At 53.4% G+C, this 26898-nt stretch overlaps 1 protein-coding gene and 2 non-coding genes across 3 annotated transcripts in view; 1 reads left to right on the forward strand and 2 right to left on the reverse strand.

Moving 5' to 3' along the window:
• The window catches only part of LOC120375611 (zinc finger protein 850-like), a gene marked incomplete at its 3' end in the record, with an annotated part of 610246 nt that overhangs the window by 203705 nt on the left and 379643 nt on the right, over window positions 1-26898 (reverse strand). Inside the window, exon 5 of the mRNA XM_039496347.1 lies at window positions 11057-12106. Coding sequence (XP_039352281.1) covers window positions 11057-12106 — 1050 coding nt within the window. The remainder of the gene's footprint in view (window positions 1-11056; window positions 12107-26898) is intronic.
• On the forward strand, window positions 1207-1279 carry TRNAK-UUU. Its single transcript has one exon. It is a non-coding gene; the product is annotated as a tRNA-Lys (tRNA).
• Window positions 25229-25300, reverse strand: TRNAC-GCA. The gene has a single exon. It is a non-coding gene; the product is annotated as a tRNA-Cys (tRNA).

The raw sequence follows: 26898 nt of genomic DNA on the forward strand, positions 1-26898 counted from the left end.
GAAATCAGAGAAAAGAAACTAGAGGAGAATGGTTTCTAGACACCCATCTCACACACACACACACACACACAAAGACTTTTCTAGGGCATTTTCTTTTCCTTCTCTATGGACCTTGTATTTTTCACAGAGCAAAATAAAACAAAAACATGCAATTCCAAGCCTAATACAGTATGAAACTCAATACAGATCAAATCTCACCCTCAGAGATCTTTCAATAAGCTTATTTTGCAGACTAGACTTATTTTATGTCTGGGCCCAATCTTTTCACCTCGTATAGTCCATGTTCCAGCTCAGGTGGTAGCTGGGGGATGTCTCATGACTGCAGCCATGTTTGTTCAGTTCCACCCCCTTATACAGCTTTGGTACAAGGCAGGAATTCTTTGTCTCTCTCTTGGGGAAGAGCCCCAGGTTTAAGATGGATTCCTGTACCAGGTGACATGGTCACATGTCCTGTGAGACCCCCAAGCCTTCATTCTTCCTGGCCTGACTCACAGATGGTGCAGGACAGAGCCATCTCCAGTCAATTGTCCTGGTTAATGGGAGCCATCAAGAGTCCAAACCACTATTAATGGCCCACACTTTGCATCATTACAACAGGACCTCAGAGTTATAGTTCATATTTCTAGTTTCAGATCCAAGAATGATCGGTTCATACAGATAGGATGAACACACACAGTAGATTATAAGCTGTGTAATGATACCTTACAAGAGACCTTTTGCATGAAGAATGTTCCTGTTACATTATATTCACACTTATTAGCACCTTTTCATAAAATCCTATGGAGTGCAACGTCACAGCAGGGAAAGGGTTTTACTGCGGCACCTGGGAGCAGTTGAGTTTCATGTTCAGGCTGTGGTATGAGTTCCTCCAGGTTTCTCAAAAGCAGACAGGGACCTTCGCGGGTGCTCTCGATACAGGAATGGCCCAGAAACAATAAAGTGATGGGAATTGCATTTTCCTTTTTTATTTCTGTATTTCCAATGACATTTCTGTTTGTGATTTCGTTTTGCTTTGTATAACTGTGTTTTCTCCTGGATTTGATATTTAACTAAAAAAAGAATAAGGCCTCAGGACGCCGGATGGAGGAGCAGGCTGGGGCTAGGACTGCTAAGAGAGCACGAGTAGCAGGTTTTCTGTATTGTTTCCTGCCCTCATTTTCATGACGAGTTTCTCATCTGCATGAAATTTGCTTCTTTCATATGTGAGCCTGGCTAGCTCAGTTGGTAGAGCATCAGACTTTTAATCTGAGGGTCCAGGATTCAAGTCCCTGGTCAGGTGAAGCAGGAACCATTCCCTTCAAAATGGAAAAAGGCATCTCTCTCTAGGGTGTTATTTGACCTTTTTTCCCCAGGACTTGGCTTTTCACTAGGAAGGGCCATGTACTGCCTGGGACTGAAAGGGCAACTTCCTCACATGCCCACTGGCCTCTCAGGCTGGATTAAGAAAGGCCTCTGGGAGCTGCAGCAAACTGCTGCATGACAACTTGGTGAGCAAATGCAGGGCTGCCCCCACAGGGTCATCCACACCAGAGCTCAGCAGAGGTCTGGGGGTTCCCTGTTGGTCCCATGGTGTAAGGGCAGCACTCGGGACTTTGAATCCTGCAATCTAAGCTGAAATCTCAGTGGGACCTGAGGGCAATTCCTGTGCCACAAACCCTGCTGGGTCTTCCAAGGCTCTATCTTGCTCTCTCCAATGCCATGAAAGCCTGTCTTTTGCCCGCTAGCTGTTGTGACTTGAACACAAGAGGGGACGTTTGATCCAGAAGCCTGGCTGTGCCTGGAGTCCTGTAGGTAGGGATACGAGCTCCATTTCCTCTGAGTCCTGAAGCTGGGCTGCAGCCTGGCCTAGGAGGCAGCCCTGTTGGTTGACCTACTGGCCCAAAGTCACTCGGGCAGTGTTGGTGTTCCCCAGGGATGCTGACGGGCCTAAGGGAGGGAGGCTCAATACTCCCCCCATCAGTCAGGGCGGAAGAGAAGGGCTGCAAGCAGGGCCGGCTTTAGGCCGATTTGCCCGATTCCCCCGAATTGGGCCCCGCGCCTGAGAGGGCCCCGCGCCGGCAGCGTCTCCCGGAAGCAGCAGCTGTTGTTGCTAGGCAACGAGAGACCCTGGCCGGCTGAGGCAGAGGCAGCCGCGGGTGGGTGTTGCAGGTCAGGAGGGGGGAGGAGGCACATGTGCTTTGCAGCCTTCCTTCCCCTCCCCTCCCCCCAGCACTCACCTGGAGGAGACGCCGAGGGAGCTTCCTGCCCGGTGGGAGACAGGAATCTCTGCCGTGACCTCACTCACCTGAGCAGCTGCTGGGGCTTCCAGCCGTGAGTGTCTGACCCTGTGATTCCCCGCAGGGTTGTAATATTGGGCTGGTTTTGTGGTTTTCATGGTGTTGCTGTTTGAGGGTGAGCTGGTGCCTGCCTGTGTCTGGTTCAAAACTAAAGTCGGGATGATGTAACCCAGGAAAAAAGCCCCGAGCCGGTACTTAGTGCTGTGAACTCCAGGTGAGAGAGAGAGGGAGGTTTGGAGGAGGAAATCAAATACATCAAGAGGGGAGAATGCGAAAGGTCTGCAACACGGCAGGCTGAGACTTCTCTCCCCCCCCCCTTCCTGGCAAGAGGGGAAACTGAGGCACGGCATGATCTGATTCCCCTCTCCAAATTATTTTGCAAAGAAAGAGGACGGAGGCTCCTATCCAGACCAGTTCCCTCCCATCAACTCTGCTTTCCCTGCTGCAAGACCGTTGTAGGGGCTGAATATTTCCATTAAACTATGGCGCCTTCATTTGCCCTACAACAATAAATTAGACCAGCTTTCGGGGGGGGGGGCTATTCCCCTCCCCCAAAGCTGTGGGGATATTAAGGTTTTTTTGAGGGGGGGCATGATAATATTCCAGATCAATCAAATGCCCAGCTCAGCTTACTAGCCATCCAGCAGCTCTAGGGCAGGGAAGGAAGGTACTCTTGGTGCAGAGTGGTTGCAAAACAGGGGTGAATTTAGCGGGGGGGCGGGTCTGGTTGAAATCCCGCCTGATGCAGCCATACAGAATTGCTGGTGGCGCTGGGAGAGGCCAGGAGTGGAAGCAGGTGGCCTGGGGGTGGAGGGACATTGGGCCTCAGTCCTGGGCTCTGGGATGGACTAGGCTGGGTGGTGGGTTCAGTCTAGTCTTCCAGCCTGTTGCTCTCACTGGGGTTTGTGGTTTTCATCTGGCTCCACCGAAAAGATCAAACAAGCCCAGTAGAAAAGGGGGGTGAGAGAGGCGGGAAAGGGTGTGTAAGGGGTTAAAGTGACCCATCAACGAAAGAGTAAAACCAGAGTTTGACTGGGTTTCCCCCCAGCCACCACTCCTGCAAACACGGGGCAAGGGGCAGCCCCATTCCCCACCGAGGCGATGGTGAGGGGCAGCAGAGGAGGAAGGAAGCCACATGTGATGGCAGTCCCCGCCCCTCCCCTCCCCTCCCCCCCACGCACCCAGCACCCCCTCTCTGGCCCCCAAACTCTGTCCCAGAGCCTGCACCCAGCCCTCCGGAATCCCTCCCAGAGCCTGCACCCCTCCACCCTTCCTGCACCCCACCCAGTGCCCCAGCCCAGAGCCGTCACCCCTCCACCCTTCCTGCACCCCACCCCGTGCCCCAGCCCAGAGCCTGCACCCAGCCCTCCGCACTCCCTCCCAGAGCCTGCACCCCTCTACCCTTCCTGCACCCCACCCCGTGCCCCTGCCCAGAGCCTGCACGCAGCACCCAAACTCCGTCCCACTCAGCCTGGGCAAAGATCTCCTCCGTCTGGCTCCCAGCCCCTCTCCAAGGCTTGCAGGTGTCTGGAGGTGCTGCCTTCCAAACCTTCCTCAGTCCCACCTCATCCATTCAACAGGGCAACTGATTACAAAGTGGGGGGAAGATCTTATTCTACTTCTAGCAAAAAGACATTTTTCTTTTACCTTAATTACACTACCTTAGAGGCCCGCTATAACATATTACCAAGGTTCACTACAAAGTGATATAAAAGTTATACAAAAATGCATAATACAGAGATTTATCTACAACTGCATTGATTGACTGCTATGTGCAGTAATATAGTGACCTCTGGGGCTTTGAATGAGGCATTATACTTGGGGGTGAGGGGCAGGTGGCGGGTGGGAAAAGCGGCGAGCAGTGAGCCCGCAGGGACTCTTGGGGTGGGCATGGGGGTTTCTGGCAGGGGAGGGAGAAGGTGAAAGGAGGCGAGTGGTGGGGGGGACTGACTAGGAGGGACGGAGCAAGCCAGCGGAGGGGGTTAGGGGGTGAATAGGGGTGTGATGGTGGGGCTGAGCAGGGAGGGGGCAGGTCTTATTTTACTGCTGTGATCTGGTCACCCCATGTGTGCTGTTTCTTCCTGCCCCCCGCCCCCACCAAACCTTGTTTCACGGAGCAGAGCTGGGGAAGGAGGGTTTGTTTCACGGGGCGGGGCAGCGCTGGGGAAGGAGGGGGCAATTTTATATTAATAAAGAAATATTTATAAATTTTAATAAAATAAACAGTGAAGAAAATCAGTTGGAGAACTATCAAAACAAATTATTTTCCTAATATGAAAGTGCAAATCAGCTAATTAATATATGATGCAATGTATGTAATAGATAATTTTGTTATTATTTATATAGTCATGGAAAGTAAATAATACATGGAAGACATGAAAGGGGTTTTTTTAAGGGTTTTTTTGTTTTAGTCATCCCTGCCGGGGCCTCATCGAAACTGTTCGAATTGGGCCCCGCACTTCCTGAAGCCGGCCCTGACAATGAGGCTAATCATCTAGTGGAACAAGCTCTGCAAGGGACGTGGTTAATTCCCCATCATTGCCCTGTGTAAATGAAGACCGCAGCTCTTGCTGCAAGACACCTGGTGTGTGGGTGTCCCTGTTCCCCCTTCAGAACCTCTGGTACATGGTGCTTCCCTCCTCCCAGTTCAAGATCCCCATCATGTGGGTGCTCCCATCCAGGATCTCTGGTGGGTGTCTCTGTCCCCCACCCCATGAACTAGCTCCCGTGTGTGGTTTCCCCTGTCTGCCCCCATCCGGGATCTGTGGGTGTCTCTGTTCCCTTTTCAAGATCTGTGTTGCTTGGTGCGTCCCTTCCCCAAGTCAGAATCCCCAGCGTGTGGGTGCTCCCATTGGGCTGACCTGGCTCCCCTCTCTCTAGGAGGACTGGGGACCCCAAACTTACCAAAAACCATCATAGCGAGGCCAACCTGAGCACAGACACCTGCTCAGCACCCCGGGGTGCAGCCCTGAACTCCAGCAATCAGCTACACTCAGCTGCCCACCCAACAAGCGTTACATGCAGGAGCCTTCGTGCCCCACGTGTTCAGGTCCCTCCCAGCGCCAGCTTTAAACTCCGCTGCTCAGTTCTAAGCGTTGGCCACACGGGGGCAGCCTGGAGCTCAGCCAACGCCTCCCGTTGCTGGTTGAGTTTCCCGCTCCTCGTGGCAGGTTCACACCCCGCAGGCAGATCTCTGAATCGGAGCCGAACCGTTCCCCAAATCCAGCGCTTTAGCAGCAGCTTTGCTAGGAAAGCGCTGACGTCCCCAAGTAAAGTAAGAGCCAGAGCGCTGTGTCCAGGATCTTCTATTGGGCCCCTCACCGTGGTGTCTGTCAGGCGCAAGGAGAAACCAGGGAAATGTTTTCATGGCGTTTAAGGGCAGAAGGGGCCATTAGCTCAGCTAGTCTGACCCCGAATAATACAGAATTACACCATGACACGTATTGATCCCACAGACCTTAGATAGATCAAAGCGTTTCAGCCCTCAGGAAGGAGGCTAAACTGGGTACCAGAGGCAGCGAACAAGTGGCCCCCAAGGCAATGGCAGGGAACTGACGAGGTGAAATATGCCCAGATGATCCCAGCAGGCGACCCACCCCCATGCCACAGAGGTGGGAGTCCCTGTTCCTCCTGCCCTTAAGAATCTCTGGTGGTAAGTGGGTCCCCCCCGTTCCCCAGATAAGAATCCTCCATGTGGTTTCCCTGGCTTCACCTCCAGATAAGAACATTGTGTGGAGGGGGTGGGAGGAAGGTTGTCTGGCAGATATGTAAAGGGGGCCTGTGTCTCCCGGTCTGGCCCAGGCTCCTGGGAGGAAGTGATCTCAGTGTGTCTGGCTGTCTCCATTCCTCCCACCCATAAGAATCCCTGGTGTGTGGGTGCACCCCAGACCATTAAGGATCTCTGGGGGTGGGTGTCTCTCTCCCCCCTAGTCAGGATCTCTGGGACGTGCCTGTATAAAAAGAGACTTTGACTCACCCAGGCTGGGCTGCCATCATGGAACAGACCAGGTCCTTCTGTGGAGGGTTTGCGTTCCTCCAAGGACGTGATCTCAGTGTGTGTGGGTGTCCCTGTCCCTTCAACCCTTAACAATCCCTGGTGCGTGGGTGCACTGGGCCCCATTATAATACCCTCTGTCTTACCCCCCATGAGGGATCCATTTGATGTGGGTGTTCTCCACACTACCGGGGGTGTCTGGTTCCCCTGTCCCTCCTGGTTAATAGTGGAGTGTGTGGGTGTCCCCCCAGCCCGTTACGGATCCGTGTTGTGCGGATGCCCCCGTTCTTCTCATTAAGAATGGTGCAATGGAGCATAAGGGTGTGTCCCCCACCCCATGAACTAGCTCCCGTGTGTGGTTCCCCTACCCCCATCCAGGCTCTGTGGTGTGTGGGTGTCGCTGTTCCTCTTTTCAAGATCCGTGTTGCAGGGGGGGCATCCCTCCCCCCAAGTCAGAATCCCCAGCATGTGGGTGCTCCCATCCCCCCAGCCAGGCTCTGCGGGGTGTCTAAAGGAGACCATGTCTCACCGAGGCTACGCTGCAGGGGTTACTCACAGGGACAACCCCACTACTGATCAGCATGGGAGTTTTGACCTGCTCCATTTCTGACCGGGGTCGGTTCACCCCTCCTTAGGCAACCTGGGGACCCCAAGCTTCCCTGGGATCACCATAGTGATGCTGAACTTAGTGTGGACACCTGATTGGCACAGCCCCCTGCAGCCCAGAACTCCTGAGCTCAAGCGATCCCGGCCTCAGCCTCCCAGGAGCTGGGATCACAGGCACCAGCCACAGGGCCCGGCTTATTTCTCAGCCTGGCAGCTGGAGCTTTAAACTCTGCTTGTGAGCTCTGTGCCTTGGCCAGACGGGGACAGCCTGGAACTGGGAAATGCTCCTGCTTCCCCCGCCCCCCTCTCATGTCGAGCTGCAGGCGCCGCTGTCCTCCCAGGTAAGATCCCGGATGTTTCGGTGCCCCCATCCCCCGTCCAGGTGTCCGGGTACCTCTGCCCCCCATACAGAATCCTGGGTGTGTGGGTGTCCGTCCCTCTGCAGAGGATCCCGGAGTGTGGATGCCCTTGTCCCCCGCTACAAGATCCTGGGTGTGTGGGTGCCACTCTCCTCCCAGTAGATCTCTGGTGGGTGGGTCCCCAGGGTGTGAGTGCTCCCATCCCCGATACAGGCTGGGGTAAAACTGGCTCTCCCTGTCCTGCCCAGGCGGTGCTACAGCAGCTGTTCACAGGGGCAGCAACCCCACTGTCACCCTGCAACTTTAACCTGCTCCAGGGGTGACCTGCTTCACCCTCCTGTGGGAGCCCGGGGACCCCAAACTTCCCAGAGTCACCTGATCGATGCTGAGCTGAGCTGTCCCGTGTGCAAAGCAGGGGGCCAAATTCCAGGAAACAATGGACAAGCAGGGGCCATGGGCACATCCAGCCCTGGCCGTGAGATGTTCCTCCCTTTCTTTATGCCCCTGTTTTTATTTCCGGGATGGTCTGGGAGGGGGGACAACAGAGTTCACTCCAGGTGGAGGGGGGAAGAACCCTGAAAATCTCAGGCCCCAACTCCTGCTACGAGGATCACTGAGGTGCTGGGAATCTGCATGGGAAAGGGACGGTGTGAATTGTCAAGGTGGGGAATGAATATCAATCTACAACAAGAGCCACCTCATTAATCACTGACACAGGCTAATCCTGCTGCTGACAGAAGGGAAACTGGGAGTGATTCTTTGCTGTTCAGCCATGGAAACTGTGACCCAATTGCACCGCAGTGAATGTGCTGGGGAAAGCTGGACTTTACAGGCAGGTGGAAAGAGCAGATCCTAGAAACACCTGGAGCTCCCCACAGCACTTCTGCCACCGGGGTCAGGTGTTGAGCGACTCACAGCGCCCCTCCGCTCCCATTACATTCCAGGAGGGGGTGGCAGCACCCCCCACCCAATGCAGGGGAGAGGGCTGAGTGTATCTCTGCACCCTGAGCCCAGGGCACCCACTCTCTCTGCCCCACACATCGAATCTGGCCCTGCAGCAGAGTGACCCCTAAGAACCAGCAACTTCCAGGACAGCAGATTTGGCCTCAGAGCAGGGAATGTGTCCCTCATGCTGCTTTTAGGCCACTAGGTGCTCTGGAAACAGGAGGGCTCTAAGTGTAACCTATAGCACAAATGGCCCATCTGGGGATGTAGCTTAGTTGTAGAGCACATGCTTTGCATGTATGAGGTCCTGGGTTCAATCCTAGCATCTCCAGGTTCTTTTCACCCTTCTGCTTTGCTCATGCCCTGCAGGAGTTTCAATCCTGCTCAGTGAGGGGCTAGTGCCAATTGCATGGAAGGTCAGGGTGGAGTTTCTGCTCCTAAGTCTCCTCTGCACATTTAAGATTCCCACCTGCTGTGCTGCTTGGGACAAGGGTAGATGAGAAGGGAGAATCCTCCAGCACTGGAGGGAAAGGTCCCATCTGCACAGACTGAGAGGCAAAGACTAGACTTATTTCTTGTCTGGGCCCAATCTTTTCACCTGCTATAGCCCTTGTTCCAGCTCAGGTGGTAGCTAGGGGATGTCTCATGACTGCAGCCACGTTTGTTCAGTTCCACCCTCTTATAGAGCTTTGGTACAAGGCAGGAATCTTTTGTCTCTCTCCTGGGGAAAAGCCCCAGGATTAAGATGGATTCCTGTACCAGGTGACATGGTCACATGTCCCGTGAGACACCCCCCCCCCAAGCCTTCATTCTTCCTGGCCTGACTCACAGATGGTGCAGGACAGAGCCATCTCCAGTAAATTGTCCTGGTTAATGGGCCATCAAGAATCCAAACCACTGTTAATGGCCCACACTTTGCATCATTACAACAGGACCTCAGAGTTATAGTTCATATTTCTAATTTCAGATCCAAGAATGATCGGTTCATACAAATAGGATGAACACACACCGTAGATTATAAGCTTTGTAATGATACCTTACAAGAGACCTTTTGTATGAAGCATAGTCCAGTCACTTTATATTCACACTCATTAGCATACTTTAATAAAATCCTATGGAGTGCAACGTCACAGCAGGGAAAGGGTTTTACTGCGGCACCCGGGAGCAGTTGAGTTTCATGTTCAGGCTGTGGTATGAGTTCCTTCACGTTTCTCGTAAGCACACAGGGACCTTCGAGGGTGCTCTCGATACAGGAATGGCCCAGATATGATAAAGTGATGGGGATTGCATTTTCCTTTTTTATTTCTGTATTTCCAATGACATTTCTGTTTGTGATTTCGTTTTGCTTTGTATAACCGTGTTTTCTCCTGGATTTGATATTTAACAAAAAAAAGAATACGGCCTCAGGGCACCAGATGGAGGAGCAGGCGGGGCTAGGACTGCTAAGAGAGCGAGAATAGCAGGTTTTCTGTATAGTTTCCTGCCCTCATTTTTCTTGACTAGTTTCTCTTCTGTATGAAATTTGCTTTTTGAAGAATATGAGCCTAGCTAGCTCAGTTGGCAGTGCATCAGCCTTCTAATTTGAGGATCCAGGGTTCAAGTCCATGGTGAGGCAAAGAAACACTTTCCCCCTGTGACATACCCAAAGAGTTTTAGAAGGACCCTCCTTGACTTTAGTTTTTCCTTTTCAGGACATGGCCTTTCCCAGGAAGGGCCCTTTACTGCCTGAGACTGAAGGTGCTACTGCCTCACCTGTCCACTGGCCTCGCAGTCTGGAGGAAGAAAGGCCTCTGGGCCTGCAGCAAAGTGCTGGGTGCTGACTTTTTCAGCAAATGCAGGGCTGGCCAGAGAGGCATGTTCCCACTGAGTCCTCCCTGCCAGAAAAAATTGTCCCCACAGACAGGGGCGGCTCCAGGCCCCAGCACGCCAAGCGCTTGCTTGGGATAGCAAGCCACGGGGGGCGCTCTGCCGGTCGCTGCGAGGGTGGCAGGCAGGCTGCCTTCGGCGGCATGCCTGCGAAGGGTCCGCTGGTCCTGCGACTTCGGCGGACCTCCCGCAGGCAAGCTGCCGAAGGCAACCTGCCTGCCGTGCTTGGGGCGGCAAAATGCCTAGAGCCGCCCCTGCCCACAGAGTCCTCCCTGCTGGAAGTCTACAGTAATCAACAGGTGCTCTGCTGGTCCCATGGTGTAAGGGCCAGCACTCAGGACTTTGAATCCTGCAATCTGAGTTGAAGTCTCAGTGGAATCTGAGAACAATTCCTGGGCCACAAACCCTGCTGGGTCTTCCAAAGCTCTATCTTGCTTTCTCAAAGGCCACGAAAACCTCTACAAAGGTTTTTTCTCCTGCTGATAATAGCTCACCTTAACTGATCACTCTCGTTATAGTGTGTATGGCAACACCCAATTTTTCATGTCCTCTCTGAGTGTGTGTGTGTATTTTCCGGCTGTATTTTCCACTGCATGCATCCAGTGAAGTTGGTTTTAGCCCAGGAAAGCTTATGCTCAAATAAATTTGTTAGTTTCTAAGGTGCCACAAGAACTCCTTGTTCTTTTTGCAGATAAATTAATGGAGGTTAAGTCCATGAATGGCTATTAGCCAGGATGGGTAAGGAATGGTGTCCCTAGCCTCTGTTTGTCAGAGGGTGGAGATGGATGGCAGGAGAGAGATCACTTGCTCATTACCTGTTAGATTCAGTCCCTCTGGTGCACCTAGCATTGGCCACTGTTGGCAGATAGGATGTGAGGTTGGATGGACCTTTACTATGTGGGAATCAGGAAAATTATTAGAGAAAAAAAAGTATTGATAGCCCTAGAGGTGTTTATGTTGTTGATCTCCCTTGCAGATTCTCTGATGACTAACATGGGCAAAGTGCCCACAGAAGGTTTTCCCGCACTCACTGCATTCATAGGGCCTCTCCCCTGTGTGGATTCTCTGATGGATAAGCAGGTGTGAACTGCGACTGAAGGTTTTCCCACACTGACTGCATTCATAGGGCCTCTCCCCTGTGTGGATTCTCTGATGTTGAGAAAGGGCTGAGCTGTCAGTGAAGCATTTTCCACACTCAGTGCATTCATAGGGCCTCTCCCCTGTGTGGATTCTCCGATGTTGATAAAGGCCTGAGCTGCAAGTGAAGCATTTTCCACACACACTGCATTCATAGGGCCTCTCCCCTGTGTGGATTCTCTGATGGGTAAGAAGGTTTGAGCTGCGACTGAAGGTTTTCCCACACTCACTGCATTCATAGGGCCTCTCCCCTGTGTGGATTCTCTGATGTCGAGAAAGGGATGAGCTGTCAGTGAAGCATTTTCCACACTCACTGCATTCATAGGGCCTCTCCCCTGTGTGGATTCTCTGATGGACAAGAAGGTTTGAGCTGCTAGTGAAGTTTTTCCCACACTCACTGCATTCATAGGGCCTCTCCCCTGTGTGGATTTTCTGATGGGTAAGAAGGTTTGAGCTGCTAGTGAAGTTTTTCCCACATTCACTGCATTCATAGGGCCTCTCCCCTGTGTGGATTCTCTGATGCCTAATAAGGTGTGAACTGTGACTGAAGGTTTTCCCACACTCACTGCATTCATAGGGCCTCTTCCCTGTGTGGATTCTCTGATGTTGAGAAAGGGCTGAGCTGTCAGTGAAGCATTTTCCACACTCACTGCATTCATAGGGCCTCTCCCCTGTGTGGATTCTCTGATGTTGATAAAGGCCTGAGCTGCTAGTGAAGCATTTACCACACTCACTGCATTCATAGGGCCTCTCCCCTGTGTGGATTCTCTGATGCCTAATAAGGTGTGAACTGCGACTGAAGGTTTTCCCACACTCACTGCATTCATAGGGCCTCTCCCCTGTGTGGATTCTCTGATGTTGAGAAAGGCCTGAGCTGCTAGGGAAGCATTTTCCACACTCACTGCATTCATAGGGCCTCTTCCCTGTGTGGATTCTGTGATGCTTTATAAGGATGGAGTAATCACATACGTTTTCCCCAAACTCAGTGCATGTATTTTTTCTCTTTCTGCTGAGGATTTCCTGTTGTGTTGTGGTTTCCTTGAGATCCTTCTGAGTTTCCTGACAGGAAATACATTTACCCACTTTCTCCCCTGGCTGGTTTCCCTGCTCTCCTTCTGGTCTGTGCTGAATGTCATGGGATTTTTCCTGCTTATGACTCCAGGACACATTCCTTTTCGATCTTTGTGATAATGCTCTGTGTTTATCCACTTGCTCAACATTCTCCTGCTGAGAATTCTCCTCCTCTTTCTCACCTACCATTGCGTCACCTGCTGTGATACAGACAGAAACCTCAAACAGGGATGGAAAGGGGAAGGCCAAACCAATACAAGTACTGGAGAGAGGTCAAATAAAAATCAGGAACTGAACTCCCCCAAGTTCTTCCCCAAACAGGAGAGAGGAGGGGATCAATTCAGGCTTCACATCCCATCCAAATTCACAGGGGGAAGGGAGGAAGCTACTGCCTGGTGTCCGCTAGTGTCTACAGGAAGCCATGAGCTATATTTACCCTAAGGATACGACCCCTGCTAGGGACAATATTGAACTGAGAGACCTTCCAAGGGCATTGTAGGGCATCCCAGATGTTTCCTTCAGGCACTTACAGATTCTCAGTTGGTTTAATATTTCCTCACCTGTGCAGGGAGCTCTCAGGATCTCTCTTTCCTCTGAACCTTGGAGGTCTGGGACCCATGGCTCTTCCCCTTGTTCCAGCTGGGAGATCACATCAGGTTGGGAAATTGGAAACCCTGCTCAGATGAAAGAAAACAAAGGAGGTCACTTGATTTCATAACTTTGTCATAAAAAACATTCTATTAATTTAACTTCAGTGCTTAGTGTGACGGGTGTGTCTGGGGCAGTCCACACTGAAAATGCCAGGGTCAGGGCAGGATGAAAAAGGGAGAGCAGATGCTCCCAAAACTGGTGGTTAACACTGAAGTTAAACTCACTGACCAGTCACAAACTGTGCTTCTGATCCCACACACGGGTTATCGAGAAGCTGAAAAAAGAAATCACACGGCCCCCTTTATTGCATTCCAGTTCTCCGACTCCCAATCAGCACCTAGGTCCAGTACAGTGAGAGGTTATTTAAAAACTCTGCTCATATACAAAATGTTTTTCTGACCCCAAAGGTCAGCCACATTACAAGATCACTATAGGTTTGGATCTTACCCAAAAGACCACACTGCCAGCCAATCCTTTAGCATGGAAAGACAAGACACGACACGACACAAAAAAAGTTGTTAAATGGAAAAGCAGTGAGATGCATTCCCAAATCTATATATCAGGTTATTAGCAGTATTGCTGAGCTGCTGGCTTGAAAGTCCGTCTGGAACACATCCACAAGTTCGATGGGTCTTTCAGTCCTTTGTTCCAGGCTTCAATTTGTAGAGAAGTTGCTCCAGAGGTAGGAAGAGGGATTGAAGACAAAATGGAGATGATGCAGCTGCCCTTTATATTCCCTTTGCCATGTGGCTTGTACTTCCTGTGTCCCAAACACAAGCTTCACAGCACATGGCATGGAAAAGCCTCGGAAGTCTCAGCACACAGACATACCCCTGCATGTCTTGCTGACTCAATAGGTTTATGCCCTTGATCAGGGATGGGCAAATTACGGCCCACGGGCCACATCCAGCCGACAGGACCGTCCTGCCCGGTCCCTGAGCTCCCGGCTGGGGAGGCTAGCCCCTCCCCCACAGCCACGCCACCGCGTGGGCAGCGCTCCTGCGGGGCGGGGCTGTGCGCTCCTGCTGGGCAGTGTGTCTGGCTCTGCGTGGTCCACGTGGCTGCCAGACACGCTGCTCTGAGCGGCATGGTAAGGAGGTGGGGGCGTTGGATAAGGGGCAGGGAGTCCCAGGGGGCAGTCAGGGGACAGTTGGATGGGGCGGAGGTTCTGGGGGGACGGGGGTTGGATAGGTGTGGGAGTCCCAAGGGTCTGTCAGTGGGCAGGGGGGTGGATAGAGGTCAGGGCAGTCAAGGGACAGGTAGCAGCGGGGTTGGGTAGAGGGTGAGGTCCTGGATATGAACCCATATCCACACCCCACCCCGACAGACCCCGGGACTCCTACACCTATCCAACCCCTGTTCCCATCCCCGGACCACCCGCCCAATCGTCCCCTGCTCCCTGTCCCCTGACTGCCCCCCAGGGCTCTCTGCCCTTATCCAACCCCTGGCCCCTTACCACAGCCACGCGGCTCGCCGGAGCTAGATACGAGGTCCTCAGGAGAGCGCTGACCGGCCCCTTACCATGCCACCCAGAGCAGTAGAAGCTGCAGCCCCACCACTGCAGCACTGCCCAGGAGTGGTGGGCCAGAGCGGTGGTGGCGCGGCATGTTGAGTCTACAGTGGGACAGCAGGGCGAGGGAACAGCAGGGGAGGAGGAGGAGAGGAGCCTCCCAATCCGGGAGCTCAGGGGCCGAGCAAGCTGGGCCTGCGGGCCGGATGTGGCCTGCGGGCTGTAGTTTACCTACCCCTGACTTACATGTTAGTTTGTAAAAAGAACAGGAGTACTTGTGGCACCTTAGAGACTAACAAATTTATTTGTGGTTTATCTTGCATTTCTTTTGTAAATAATTCTGACTTTTATGCCTCGTTACCTGTAGTCACTTAAAATCTTTTTTTTCTGGTAATTAACAATCTTGTTTTATTGTTTTATCCAACTAGTGTGTTTGGATTACAGTGTGTAGGAAACTGCATTTGGGATGTAGCCGGGTGGACCCCCGCTCCTGCCCTGAAGGGTTAAAAACAGCCCTGGGAGGGGGCTGTGGCTGGAGAAAGCAGCTTTTAGGCTGGGCTGATTGGGGGAAGTGGCTGCAGCTGGGGCCAGGCCCCAAACAGACTCAGCTGCCCTATAAAGGCAGAGAAGCCAGGGGCAGATAGAGTCTCTCTCTGTTTGTAGAGGGAGATGGGCCTGGCTGCAGGGAGCTGGACACAGGGTACCTGAGTGGAGCAGGGCTGGGGAAAGGCAGAGGAGCTGGGGAGCTCCAGCCTGGAAAGCCCCAGGCTGCGGCCTAGCAGAAGGCAATAGGTACTGGGGGGTTGCAGAGAGCAGCCCAGCGGTAGGCAAAGGCAGCAGGTCCAAACCCTCCTTGCCAGTGATGAGTGGCTGATACTGCAGCCTGCCCCAGGGTGTGGGGCTAGACGATGACTGGCCTTATACTGAGCCGAGGTGGGAATAGTGGGTGGGAGTTCCCTGGGGAGGGGAGACCCCAAGACTGAGGGGTTACTGCCAGAGGGCAGCACCCCAGGTAAAAGGGGCACCAGGTCCAGGGAGGGATATGGGGGGCCAGAGGACAGGCGGATCTCCGGCCTGCAGAGGGTGCGCCGGAGCTGGAATGAGCTAATTCCCAGAAGTCACCAGCAGGGGGTGCCGCAGGGGTGAGTCCCCTCATCTACATGGGATAACAAGGCTGGTGCATGTCAGTTTCCACTGATGAAATGACATACTCCATATGAGCTTGCCTTGTTCAGTAGTGTGCTGGACAGGGAAAGATGCACATTTCTGGGGGAAGTCTGGGAACAGAGACTTTTCTGGGGTTTTCCTGTGCTGCACTGTAACTCCTAAGTCGCTGACTAGCAGCACTCAATACTGTAGCTGGGAGCGAGTTACATGCTGGAGACTGTGTGATAACTGCCCAGGAGTGGCTGCTCTCACAGTAAAACAGAGTAAAAGTCACCCCAGCTTGGGAAACTGAGGGGACACAGCTGTTCAACACTCCAGATTGCACTGTGGTTAATGTCACAGACACTCAATTTCAAAGAGGCTCCCAAAACACAGAGAAAGTAAATCCACGTCCCAGAAATCCAAGACTCCAGAGAGAGGGCAAGTCTCCCTGCCACTGCTTCTTGCTGACGGAGAGGTCCAGAGACAATGAGAGAGTCCTGGGGAAGCTGGGAACAGGAAGCATGGGCTGGTGGGGTTCAGTGGAGAAAGGGAACAGGAAGGGCAGGGATAGTACTGAATGCAGGATCTCAGCAGTACTAGATGTCAGGATAGTACATAGTGCAGCCCATTGGAAAACATAATCCCAACTAGACATATAAAATGATGAGGTCTAAATTAGCTGTTTCCACTCAAGAGAGAGAGCTTGGAGTCATGGATAGTTCTCCGAAAACATCCACGCAATGTGCAGCAGCAGCAGTCAAAAAATGAACGGAATACTGGGAATCATTAAGCAAGGGATAGAAAAGACAGAAAATATCATATGGCCTGTATATAAATCTATGGTGCACCCACATCTCGAATACGGCTGTAGGAGCTGGATTTTATAATGTACTGTGAGAATTTAATGTATGATTTGATTTCATCCTGTCAGCCACCCTGTTTGAATAGCAGAAAGGAATGACAGACCAGAACAATCCTTCTGACTGATTATGGTCACCTTTTGTTTTAGGATAAGTTACACTGTCTACTATGGTTTCCTCTATGTATTACAAATTAGGCATTCTAGTTAAATCTACATGTCTTTGTTTTAAGGTTTAGTAAGTAAGAGACAGGATTCTCTATTGTGTCTATGTTAAGTAGATTAGAGAAACATTGAAGGCAAGGTTTCATTTGCAATGCCTCTTTGCTCGATATAAAACACTACTGTTTGTATTCGCAGTGGGTTTGTGTGAATGAGGATGTATGCATCAGGAAAAGAGAAGGTGTAAAGGCCATTGTTATAGCCAGAGTCAAGGAAGAAGGAGTCAAGAGACTTAAAGGACATCAAAGAATCATCAACGCATCCTTAACGAAGGGCAGATTGATGACCCTGAGGTCAAGGCTGGCACCCCTGAGGACAATTGATTAAATCAGAGCAAAGGACAGGCTGACCCTCTCGAAGGTGCACTGGAATGTTTACACCAGTTAAGAAGTAACCGATCACAAACTGATACAGCAAAATCCATAGACTTCAACAAAGGAAAAAACCCTATAAGAACCAGGGTGCTTGGCCATGGGAGTTTGGTTCATCTTGCCACACTCCCGGAGCATTGGATTGCGACCGACAAGAGCCCAGCCCCACACTCGTGCTCAGTGTAATTGGCCATTAGATTGACTCGAGCTACAACAGACTGGTAACTATAAACTGCTCTGGCAGAGGGTGTGTGTGTGTGTGCGTGTTTACCTTCCTCTATAAAGATCCCATGTGCTTTGTAGGAGCATAACACTGCGTGCAGGTGTGGTCACCCCATCTCAAAGAAGTTTACTTATGCAAACAGGAGATATTTGACACTGTGCAATATTGTTCCTGTGTTCTGCAGCAGGGAGGGTCTGTGGCAGTGTGTGGGTCACTGGCATATTGGGGTGATGCAGAGACAGGACAGTGTAGAGGTACCATTGTGGGGCTGGCATGAACCGTATCTCTGCATTTCCCCTTCCAAGAACTGAGGGGACAGGAATCCTTACCCAGCGAGGTCACATTCTCATAGTTCTCCTGCATGACGTCTCTGTAGAGGGCTCTCTGTGCTGGGTTCAGCAGAGCCCACTCTTCCCTGGAGAAATACACAGCCACCTCCTCGAAGGTCACTGGCCTCTGAAAGAGCAAGGGTCCAACACTCAGTACCTGCTGCCTCACTCACAGCCCCACTATTTGTGGGGGAGAGAAGTCAATCAAATGCAAGCTCTGGGTGGATCACAGTCAGAGTCCCACCTCCACCCCACTCAGAGCATCCTGGAAACACCAGGTTAAGGGGACGAATAGAGAGTCCCTTTTCTCTCCCAGCAGATCCATCACACTCCTACTAGCCACAGACCGATACAGGAGATGGAGCCCCTAGCAGGGACCAGGGAGAGATCTCCGGTAGGAAGCCCAGCACCCTCCCCATTGTGCAGAGCTGGATACGAAAGGAGGGGAATCTCCCCTAAACCTCACTAGTGGGTGTCTCCTTCATATCTCACAGCAGCCACTGGTTAGTCAGGTCAGGCTCCAGCACTGGGAGTCTGGTCAGTTTTCCTAGCCCCATGTAGGAGGGTTATTTTCTGTTTCACAAATTAGGTTATTTCCACCTCCTAATCTCATGGGTCTGTTCCTAGAATCTGGGCCACTCATTAAACAACTCCCAGCAGGAATGTCACAAGCTGTCCTCCTCCCTTCCCCACCTTGTGCATTTCCTGCCCTGCTCCAAACCAGACTGTGCAAATCTTCCCATCTCCAGTGTATTTGCTGTCCCTCTCCCTCCTGCAGGAACCCACCAGCTACCCCCCGATAGTCCCTACCTGAACAGGCTCCTCTGCAGCCATTTCTCTCCCCTGTCCCATGGCAGGATGGGATGAGCTGGAGTGAAACACGGACGTCATTCTGCAGCCTGGGAGGGTGAGAAGGGCAGTTGTGGGGGTTACAGAACAGGCTTTAGTTAATGTCACAGGACGATTCCCCCAGGCCCTTTCCCTGCAGACAGACATCCTAGATTCTGCCATCCTGGGAAAATGCTCAATCTCTGTATTACAGTGTAGACCTGGCCCCTCCTGCCAGGCTAAGCCCACAGAGAGATTTTTAACCTTCCTTCTCCCTCTCCCAATCTCATAACTAAGTCTCTGAACACAAGGCTAGAAAAGAGCAGCACCAAAGGAGTCACTGTGGGGGATTCCCTCGGACACTGACCCCACGGCAGTCACACCCCAGCAGGGGGAATATGGAGTCAAGAACCAGCTTTTCCTCTGTCTGATCCTTTTCTTGTTCACTGGAAAGTGGTTCTGCCCAGGGATGCTGCAATACATGTGTCTGGGTGGACTAGAGAACTGGAAATCTCTCCCCCCCACTCATTTCTCCCACTGCCCCTTTCAGTCTCTCCTTCCCCTGTCCTCTCTCCCTGCCCCTCTGGCTGGGAAAGTCCCATTCCTGGGGGCTTTGCTCTCCCATGGCTGGATTTGCTCCTGGCAATTGCTAATGGGAGGAGAGGCTGTTTGTGCAGAGTCACTTTCTTGCCAGTCCCCAGCACTTTCCCAGAGGACTTTCAGTTACCTGGAGTCTGTGGTAGAATTTGTATTAACAGGGCCCAGGGCTGCCCCAAGGGGCTAGGACCAGCTGGAGAAAGTCATCACCTGGGCCAGGCAGAGAAGCAGCTTTAGTTAAGGTCACATCCCAGCACAGAGCCCCTGCTGGGGGAGCAGCAGCTGCTAAGCCTGGTCTCCCAGATCACAATGGAGGCTACAGCGTCTGACCCAGGAAGCTGAGCTCCAATATCCTGGGCAGAGAGGGACAGAGCGTTTGAGCAGCTTCCCTCCTTTAGCTCTCTGGGGAGAGCAGCTAATGAGCCCCTCCTCACAGGGAGAACTGCTGATCTCATTTGCCCCACTGTCCATCTGGAGTCACTCCCTGTCTTTCCATACAGTGACTCTGGATTAACAATGGTCTCAATGAAACCAGATTTCAGAATGAATGAGTCCAGAATGCTGTGGAAGAGACCACTGTGTGGCATTTCTAGCCCCCTTCCCACCTGCCGCACCCTCAAGATCTAGTATAAGGACTCGGGGGACAAATTTTCCCAATGGAACTGGAAGGTCCTGGAGTTTTCAAGATGTTTGATAAGTGGATAGAAAGTTATCATGGTGACTGGGCCTGGCTGGGGAATGCTGGGATGTGCTTGGAGTCAGGATTCTGGCACAAGCTGATCAGAGAGAAGGAGCATGGTTAGTAGCAGCCCCCAGAGCCTCCATCCAGGGCCCCCCAGACACCCCAGTACCCAGAGCCCAGACCCGCAGCCAGATATTCCTGGGACCCAACCCCCAAAATCCCTGAACACGGACTCCAGATACCCCTCAGCACCCCACTGGCCAGAGAACCCCCACCAGACCATCACTGGCAGGCTGGGAATCCTAAAGGTTCCCCCCACCAAGAGCCCCCAACAGCCAGGGACCACCCCCCCAGGGGACCCCTCACTGGGAATTCATTCCCTCACTGCCTGCCCAGGATTCCCCTACTGCCTGCCTAGGACCCCACCTGTCCTCCAGCAGGACCTGCCAGGCCGTTTGCCTGGGACCCCCTGATGCTTTACAACGGGACCCTCCCTCTGCTTGCCTGGCATCCCGACCTAGCGCCTGGCACTCCCCCACCCAGTTCTGTGCATTGGGCATGACTGAGTCCTGGCACAGCACCAGGCTCCCTCCAGCCCCTGCCCCGCCTCCCAAGAGACGCCCACCCTCACTGTTCTGCACCAACAAGTCCCCAGCGATACCCACCTCCAGGACCCACAGCCTCAGGGCTGGGCACATCAGAACCCCCCCCCCCAAACCTCCAGAACCCCCTGTCCAGTCACCCAGAGGCCTCCCCCTCCCACAACCCCCCTTCAGCTCCAGCTGCAATCCCCCCACACAGACACCCCAACCCCAACCCCCGCAACAGTGTTACCTCACTGTGGCGGCGAACTGGCTAGAAAGTTATCACGGCCCCCAGCTGGCCAGTCACACGGGCAGAGGGATCCTGGGCGGTGCTGCTTTAACAGGAGAATGGAAGGGCAAGAAAGGTCCATGCCCTGTCACTAGCTACATCTTCGCACTGCGGAAGCAACCTCCCAGAGACCATTTGTCATGGGCTTTGGGATACTGCTGGACCCACGCTGCACTCTGAGTGACCTCCTCATCCAGTGCCAGCTGGAGATAAGAAAAGGGTCCAGCCAAATCTCCTGTTACCAGCTGGGAACCACTGATCCCCCAAACAGGGGGAGGCCTCTGGGTTTGATGGGTATTAAATACGTTTAGAGAGGAAAGTGGAAAATCAGAGGGATTTTATATCAGTTGTTGATACGAGGTAAAATCTGAGTGTTTCACATCAATATCTGATAACTGAATAGAGAGAAAATGGGCAACATTTGCCAATATTTTATATCCATGTTCAGGAATCTGAGAAAAGGTGTAAATCTGAGATTTTCTTAGTATTTTATAATTAAAGAGACAGGGAAAAATCTCAGGCCATAGTCATTTAGAAATAGACAATTAAAGAAAAAGTGGGGCTTAGGATAATTTTTAGATTTGCAGAGAATACATATCAGAAACTACGCAAGTGATAACATGAGAGGGGGGAGGGATAGCTCAGTGGTTGGAGCACTGCCCTGCTAAACCCGGGGTTGTGAGTTCAATCCTTGAGGGGGCCATTTAGGGAACTGGGGTAAAAATCTGTTGGAGGATTTAGTTGGGGATTGTTCTTGCTTTGAGCAGGGGGTTGGACTAGATACCTCCTGAGGTCCCTTCCAACCCTGATAGTCTATGAACACCGTCGAGATCTGAGGGGATTTTATATTACTGCTACATAACTAGAGGGAAAAGGGGGAGTGTTGGACTGGATTTTATATTACTATCCAAAACATATACAGAAAGTGATGGTTCCTCCCACCCCCACAGGCAGCAGGGAGCCCTGTGAGGAGCTGCTTTAAGAGGGCAAAGGGGGGGGGGAGCTGGCAGGTCCCTGGAGGAGGGAAGGGGGCAGCAGTGGGGGATGGGCAGGTGGCTGTGTTGGTAGTTGGGGGCAGTAACTGGGAAACCGGGGTCCGGGCAGCCCCCACGGGGGACACGTGCCCCTCCCGCCCCCGCCCTGGCAGAGAACCGGCATCTCACCCTCCCCCCCCCCCCGCCAGGGGCAGCCACGTGCTGGGGACTGACCCGGGGCAACAATTTCCCACCCGGACAAGGACAAATCGCTGCCGGTAAAACGGGGACAGGGAGCCGAGAGAGCGGATCGGGGAATCTCCCGGACGTTCCAGCCCGCGCGAGACCCCGAGAGCGAAACGGGGCAGAACCGGAGAGACTCTGTGCCGGGGGGGGGCGAGAGGCGCCAACAGGGACAGGAGCCAATTCACCCCCGCCCCCAGCGTCCCACCGACCTTCCCCGCACAGGGACCCCGGGGGGCGGATCCTGCTGCGGCTCCCGAGGCCGAGGCGGCTCCGAGGCTTCTCCCAGGTTCCCCGGGGCAGAGTCACGTGCCCGCCCCCCCCCGGGGTCTCTCACTCACCGGCTCACACGGAGGCGGCAGCAGCAGCTTTGTTCTCCCGCCCCCAGCGGGGCTCGCACGGAGCATGCGCAGTTCCAGCTCCTGACCCCTCCCTCACCCGGGCTGGAGAGGGCGGACGCGGCCCCTGGAGCAGGCTGGGAGATGTAGTTCCGCGGAGCGGAAGTGACGTCGTCGAGGGAGCCGGAACGGGAGCGCGAACGCGCGCGGGGCGCTGCGGTTCTGCCTGGCTCGCGCGGGGCCGTTGGAGCCTCTCCCGGGCCGGAGAAGGTTTGTACCGCTGGGGCTCTGGGCATGCGCAGATCGCGGCGGGAGAGACCTTCACTAACCCCCCCGTGGGAAAGGGGCGGGGGGGGAGGAGCCGGTGACCCCCGAGGAGCGGGGAGAGAAAGGGGGGGGCTGAGATCCCCTCGGATTTACCGCTGCCCCCCCCGTGGGGACCCCCCGCCCCCCCCCCGTCCTGCCCCCTTTCTCCCTAGAGCCACGAGCAGCCCCAGGGTGACCCCCTCCCCACCCCTGAAGTTCCCTGCCCCCGATTGTGCCCCATTTTCTCTCCCCTTCGCCAGTGTCCAGCTCTCCCTGGGGCTGGTGGGGGCTCTGGGGGTGTCTGGGGCCCTGGCCAGGGGCTCTGGGGACTGGGGGCCAGGGAAGATCTGGCAGGACCCTGGCTGGGGCTGTGGGGGTGTCTGGGGCCCCGGCTGTGGGGTCTGGGCTCTGGGCTCTGGGGGGTGTAGAAGGGCCTTAATGGAGAGAAAAGATTGGGTATTAAAGCAGAGAAAGGCATAATAAGCCCCAATGGCTGGACGGTGAAAAGAGACAAATTCATATTACAACTAAGGCACAAATATTCAACAGCGAGGATGATTCACCACAGGAACAAGCTACCAAGGAAAGTGGTGGATTCAGCATCTCTTAATGTCATTCAATGAAGACTAGATGCCTTTCTGGAATGTGTTTGCCCCAAAAGTAGCTCTGGTGTCATACAGGAGGCCTGTGATATGCAGGGGGTCAGGTTAGATGCTCTAATGGTCTCTTCTGGCCATAAAGTCAACTAATTTCTGAAAAACTGAGTGTAGCATTGGGAGCAGCGTCTGATGTTTTCCTGTCTAGCCGGCTTGCTGCCTAGAACAAACGCTCCTTGAGTGGGGTGAGCCACAGGGAGTAGCTCAAACCTCCAAAGTGCCTGGCCAGGGGCAGGACATTAGCCCAGCAAGGGAGGGGTGTGGCAGTGACATCACAAAAGCCTTTTGCAGGACCTCAGACTATTGGTCAAAGGTGGTGGGGAGGTGGTGACCTCACAGAGAGATGCTGACATCAGCCAGGCAGGACAGGGGCGAGGGGCCAGGGAAACCTCAGAGACCCCTGTGGCTTTGCTTCAGCAAGTCTCCTTCTCCAGGTCTCTCTCTGAGGACTGAGGGAGTATTCGGGTTCACGTACGTGAGCGCCAGGAGGAACCTCTTTTGAGTTTTCTCCTTCCCTTTTAGTGAGTTTACTAGAGACCAGCCGTCCCTGTTTAGAAGGTAAGAGCCTCCTCGAGGTTTGAAACCTGTTCAGTCTGATCCATCTGGTGATGAAATCTAAGCATGGAAAACACGAGCTTAAGGAGGCAGAATTTTATTCCGCACCAGGGATTTTGTCCCCTAGAATTACTGGAGACATTAGGGTTTATCCTTTGTGTTTCACCTTTTCCTCCATCCCTTCCTCCTTTCTCTTCTCTTGCTTCTTTTGTCCTTTCACCTGTTTCCCTCCCAACACCAAGAGCGGGGTGTGTGTATGTGTTGCGGGGGAGTGTTTGGCAGCTCCCACTGTGGGAGGTCCACCAAAACTGTGGGGCTGAAATAGTGCTTGGGCAGTGATCCCCACCAGTGACCTGAACCATCCTTTGGGCTCCCTGCTGAGAACCCTCAGCTTCCCGTCCTCAGTCTCCACCCTGATTGGCTGAGCAGGGGGTTATTGACAGGGAGGAGACTCAGGTCCTTGTTCTCTTTTAAGACCAAGGAAATAAGTCATAACCAGTCATATGTTTGAATTTTGCTGCTTCTCTGCATCAATGGTCTCTGAGCAGTTCATGATTCTCTCTAACATTGCAGTTCTCCTCAAATACTTGCTGAATAATTACTGTGCACTGATGGTCTGGAGCTCATCTGAGAGCACTTTATTCAGGTCATTCAATGGATGAAATTCAAGATCCGATGGTTAGTTTGAAAATCAGGGGTCTTGGGTCCTATTCCCAGCTCTGCCACTGGCTGGGTGTGTGACCTAAGACAAGTCAATTCTCCTGTCTCAGCCTGAGCTTCTCGCTCTTCCAAGTAGGGATAATAATGATCCGCTCCTACCTACCTTACGGTATGTGGAGGCAGGGCTGGCTCTAGGTTTTTTGCCTCCCCAAGCAAAAAAAAAAATTGTCTGCCCTCCCATCCCCCTGCTGCCCAAGCCCTGGGTTCTCCCCTCCCTACACCTGCACCCCTTGCCTCCCCAGCTCTGGGCCTCCCACCACTTTCACTCCCCTGCCAACCCAGCCCTGGGCTCTCCCCCCCCACACACCTTGTGCTGCCCCAGCTCTTGACTCTCCCCTTCCCCCCACCAGTGCTCCCCCACCCACACACCCCCTGCTGCCCCAGCCCTGGGCTCCTCCCCGCACTTGCACCTCCTTCCACCCCAGCCCTGGGTCACTGGTAACTTGCTCCCAGTTTAATAGAATAGAAAAAAGAAAGGATTGAATGTGTAACAGGGAGTTTGGTAAATCTTGGTTATTTTATTTTTTCAACAGGCTCCTGTCCACCTCCAGTAGAATTTTCAGTCCCAATGGCAACTTACTTACCAAATGTAATACAGACTAGTCCATGCCTCCCAAGTGGATGTAGTTCTTGTCCTTCTGCACATTGTAGCCCGTGGAGGCCAAGGACCTGCAAATGTGTCTTCATGTGCCTTTGTTTCATTGATGAAAACATAAACTAGACTCTTAGAGGATTGGAACTGATTTCAGCTGGGGGACATGTTTGCTAGATTTTTATGCATTTGCACAGGAAAATGTTGAGTGTTTTCATTCATCCCTAGTCAGTGGAGCTCCTGAACATAATGGAAATGGATATGCAATTACTTTTTGTTGAAGGACCAGGCTTTTAAGGGGGCACTTGGATTTGAACCAAGGCCCGTTTGATCTGCAGTCAAACACTCTACCACTGAGCTATACCCCCTGACAATTACATTGGTAAGTCAGTGATCTCAAGGATCTTGAAACCTGAGAGTGGAGTTGGTTTCTTCCACACCAGTGTTGCTGTCTGTGCATTCCGGAGCTATGGGGTGAGTGGGAAAGGCCCACAACTAGCTTGTCAGTATCAAGAAAGGAGCAGCCGACATCAGGACCAACGAGACGTGTTGGTGGCGCATCAGGAAGAACCCACACTCCCAGAGACTTCTCGGCGAGGGCACGGTACACAATGGGGGCTACCTACCCGCCACGTCCCATCAAGGGTCTGTCTAGTCCCACTTCAGTGTTACCCAATTTCTAATCAGTCTTTGGCCCAGATTCCCTCCCTGAGCGGCACCAGCACATACCTGGGCCCCCTGCTAGTGTTAAATCTGCCTTGAGCTGAGACCCAGATTGGCAAAGAGCCTACAGCCCCCTCTGTGCTGGAGGAGTGAGAGCAGCCCTGGCACTGGGCAGGGCAGCCCTGAGGGAATGAACCCAATGTGCCCATGAGGCCCTGATCCAGAACCTCTGCCAGGCAGCTTGTGCTGCTCGGGCGTCTCTAGTCTCCAGCGAGGGTTCAAAGCTTCTCTGCTCCAGGGGAACCCCTGGGGGAGGGGGGCAGGGCTCCTGCAGGATAAATCTTCCTGCTGGCAGAGCTCCGGTCCCCTCCTCATGGGCACAGGGCGTTGCACACGGCACCCACCACATGCACACACCCCTTTGTGAGGAGAATCAGCTCTGGGATATTGGGTCAACCCCCACCTCCTCCCTGCAAACCTTCTCCTGGCTTCAGTGAGGAATGGGGCGGGAGGGGCTAGTGCGGTAACAGCAGCAGCGTGGCCGTGGGTCTCGGCCGGTGGCTGGGGCCAGTTGCCTGAGCATGAACCCAGCCGACCCCAGGAGATGGACCCTGGTCACCAGCCCAACCCACCACGCGGCTGCTGCCGCTGCCCCATTAGTGCGCGAGCTCCCACAGACCACGCTGGGAGAGCCCCAGCTGCAGGAGACGCCCTGAGTGCCTGGCAGGGCCCAGCTACTGGCTGACCTGCACGGCTGGGGGTCCGGGGGGCTGGGTGCCAGGGGGGCGTGGGCTCTGGGGTGGGACTGTCACGGCCCCCCCTGCCAAGCCAACAGGATCACAGCAAACGAAACCAGCTCGGCCGGCAGGGGAAGAGTTCAGTCCAGGGCCTGGTGCATTCTGGGAGCAGGGGCGGTGCAGAGAAAGGGCAGATACGGGGCAGCTCTGAACACTCCGCGCAGAACTGCCTGTCCTGTCCCGCAGCCCCTGGTACAGGGGGCTTTTAGCCATAGTTGTAATCAGGCCAATAAATTGAAACAAACCCCTGTTAAATCATTGCTCAGCCCGAGCCCTTCACCCACATTCCTTAGGGCATTGGGTGTTTCATTTCCTGCCTCAATTTCACACAGAGACACAATTTCCTTTGCACAGATCCATGAACAGCAAAACCTCCCTGTGTCTCTGGTCTGAGCCAGGGCATTCGATTCCAGTGAACCCTTCTCTCCTGCAATGGCGATGGTCAGACAGAGGGGACGTGGCACCTGCATCCCTGCCAGGGAGATATTGGCTCGGCTCTTTCTTTC

Source organism: Mauremys reevesii, linkage group 12 (genome assembly GCF_016161935.1).
Source record: "Mauremys reevesii isolate NIE-2019 linkage group 12, ASM1616193v1, whole genome shotgun sequence".
Classification (NCBI taxonomy): domain Eukaryota; kingdom Metazoa; phylum Chordata; order Testudines; family Geoemydidae; genus Mauremys; species Mauremys reevesii.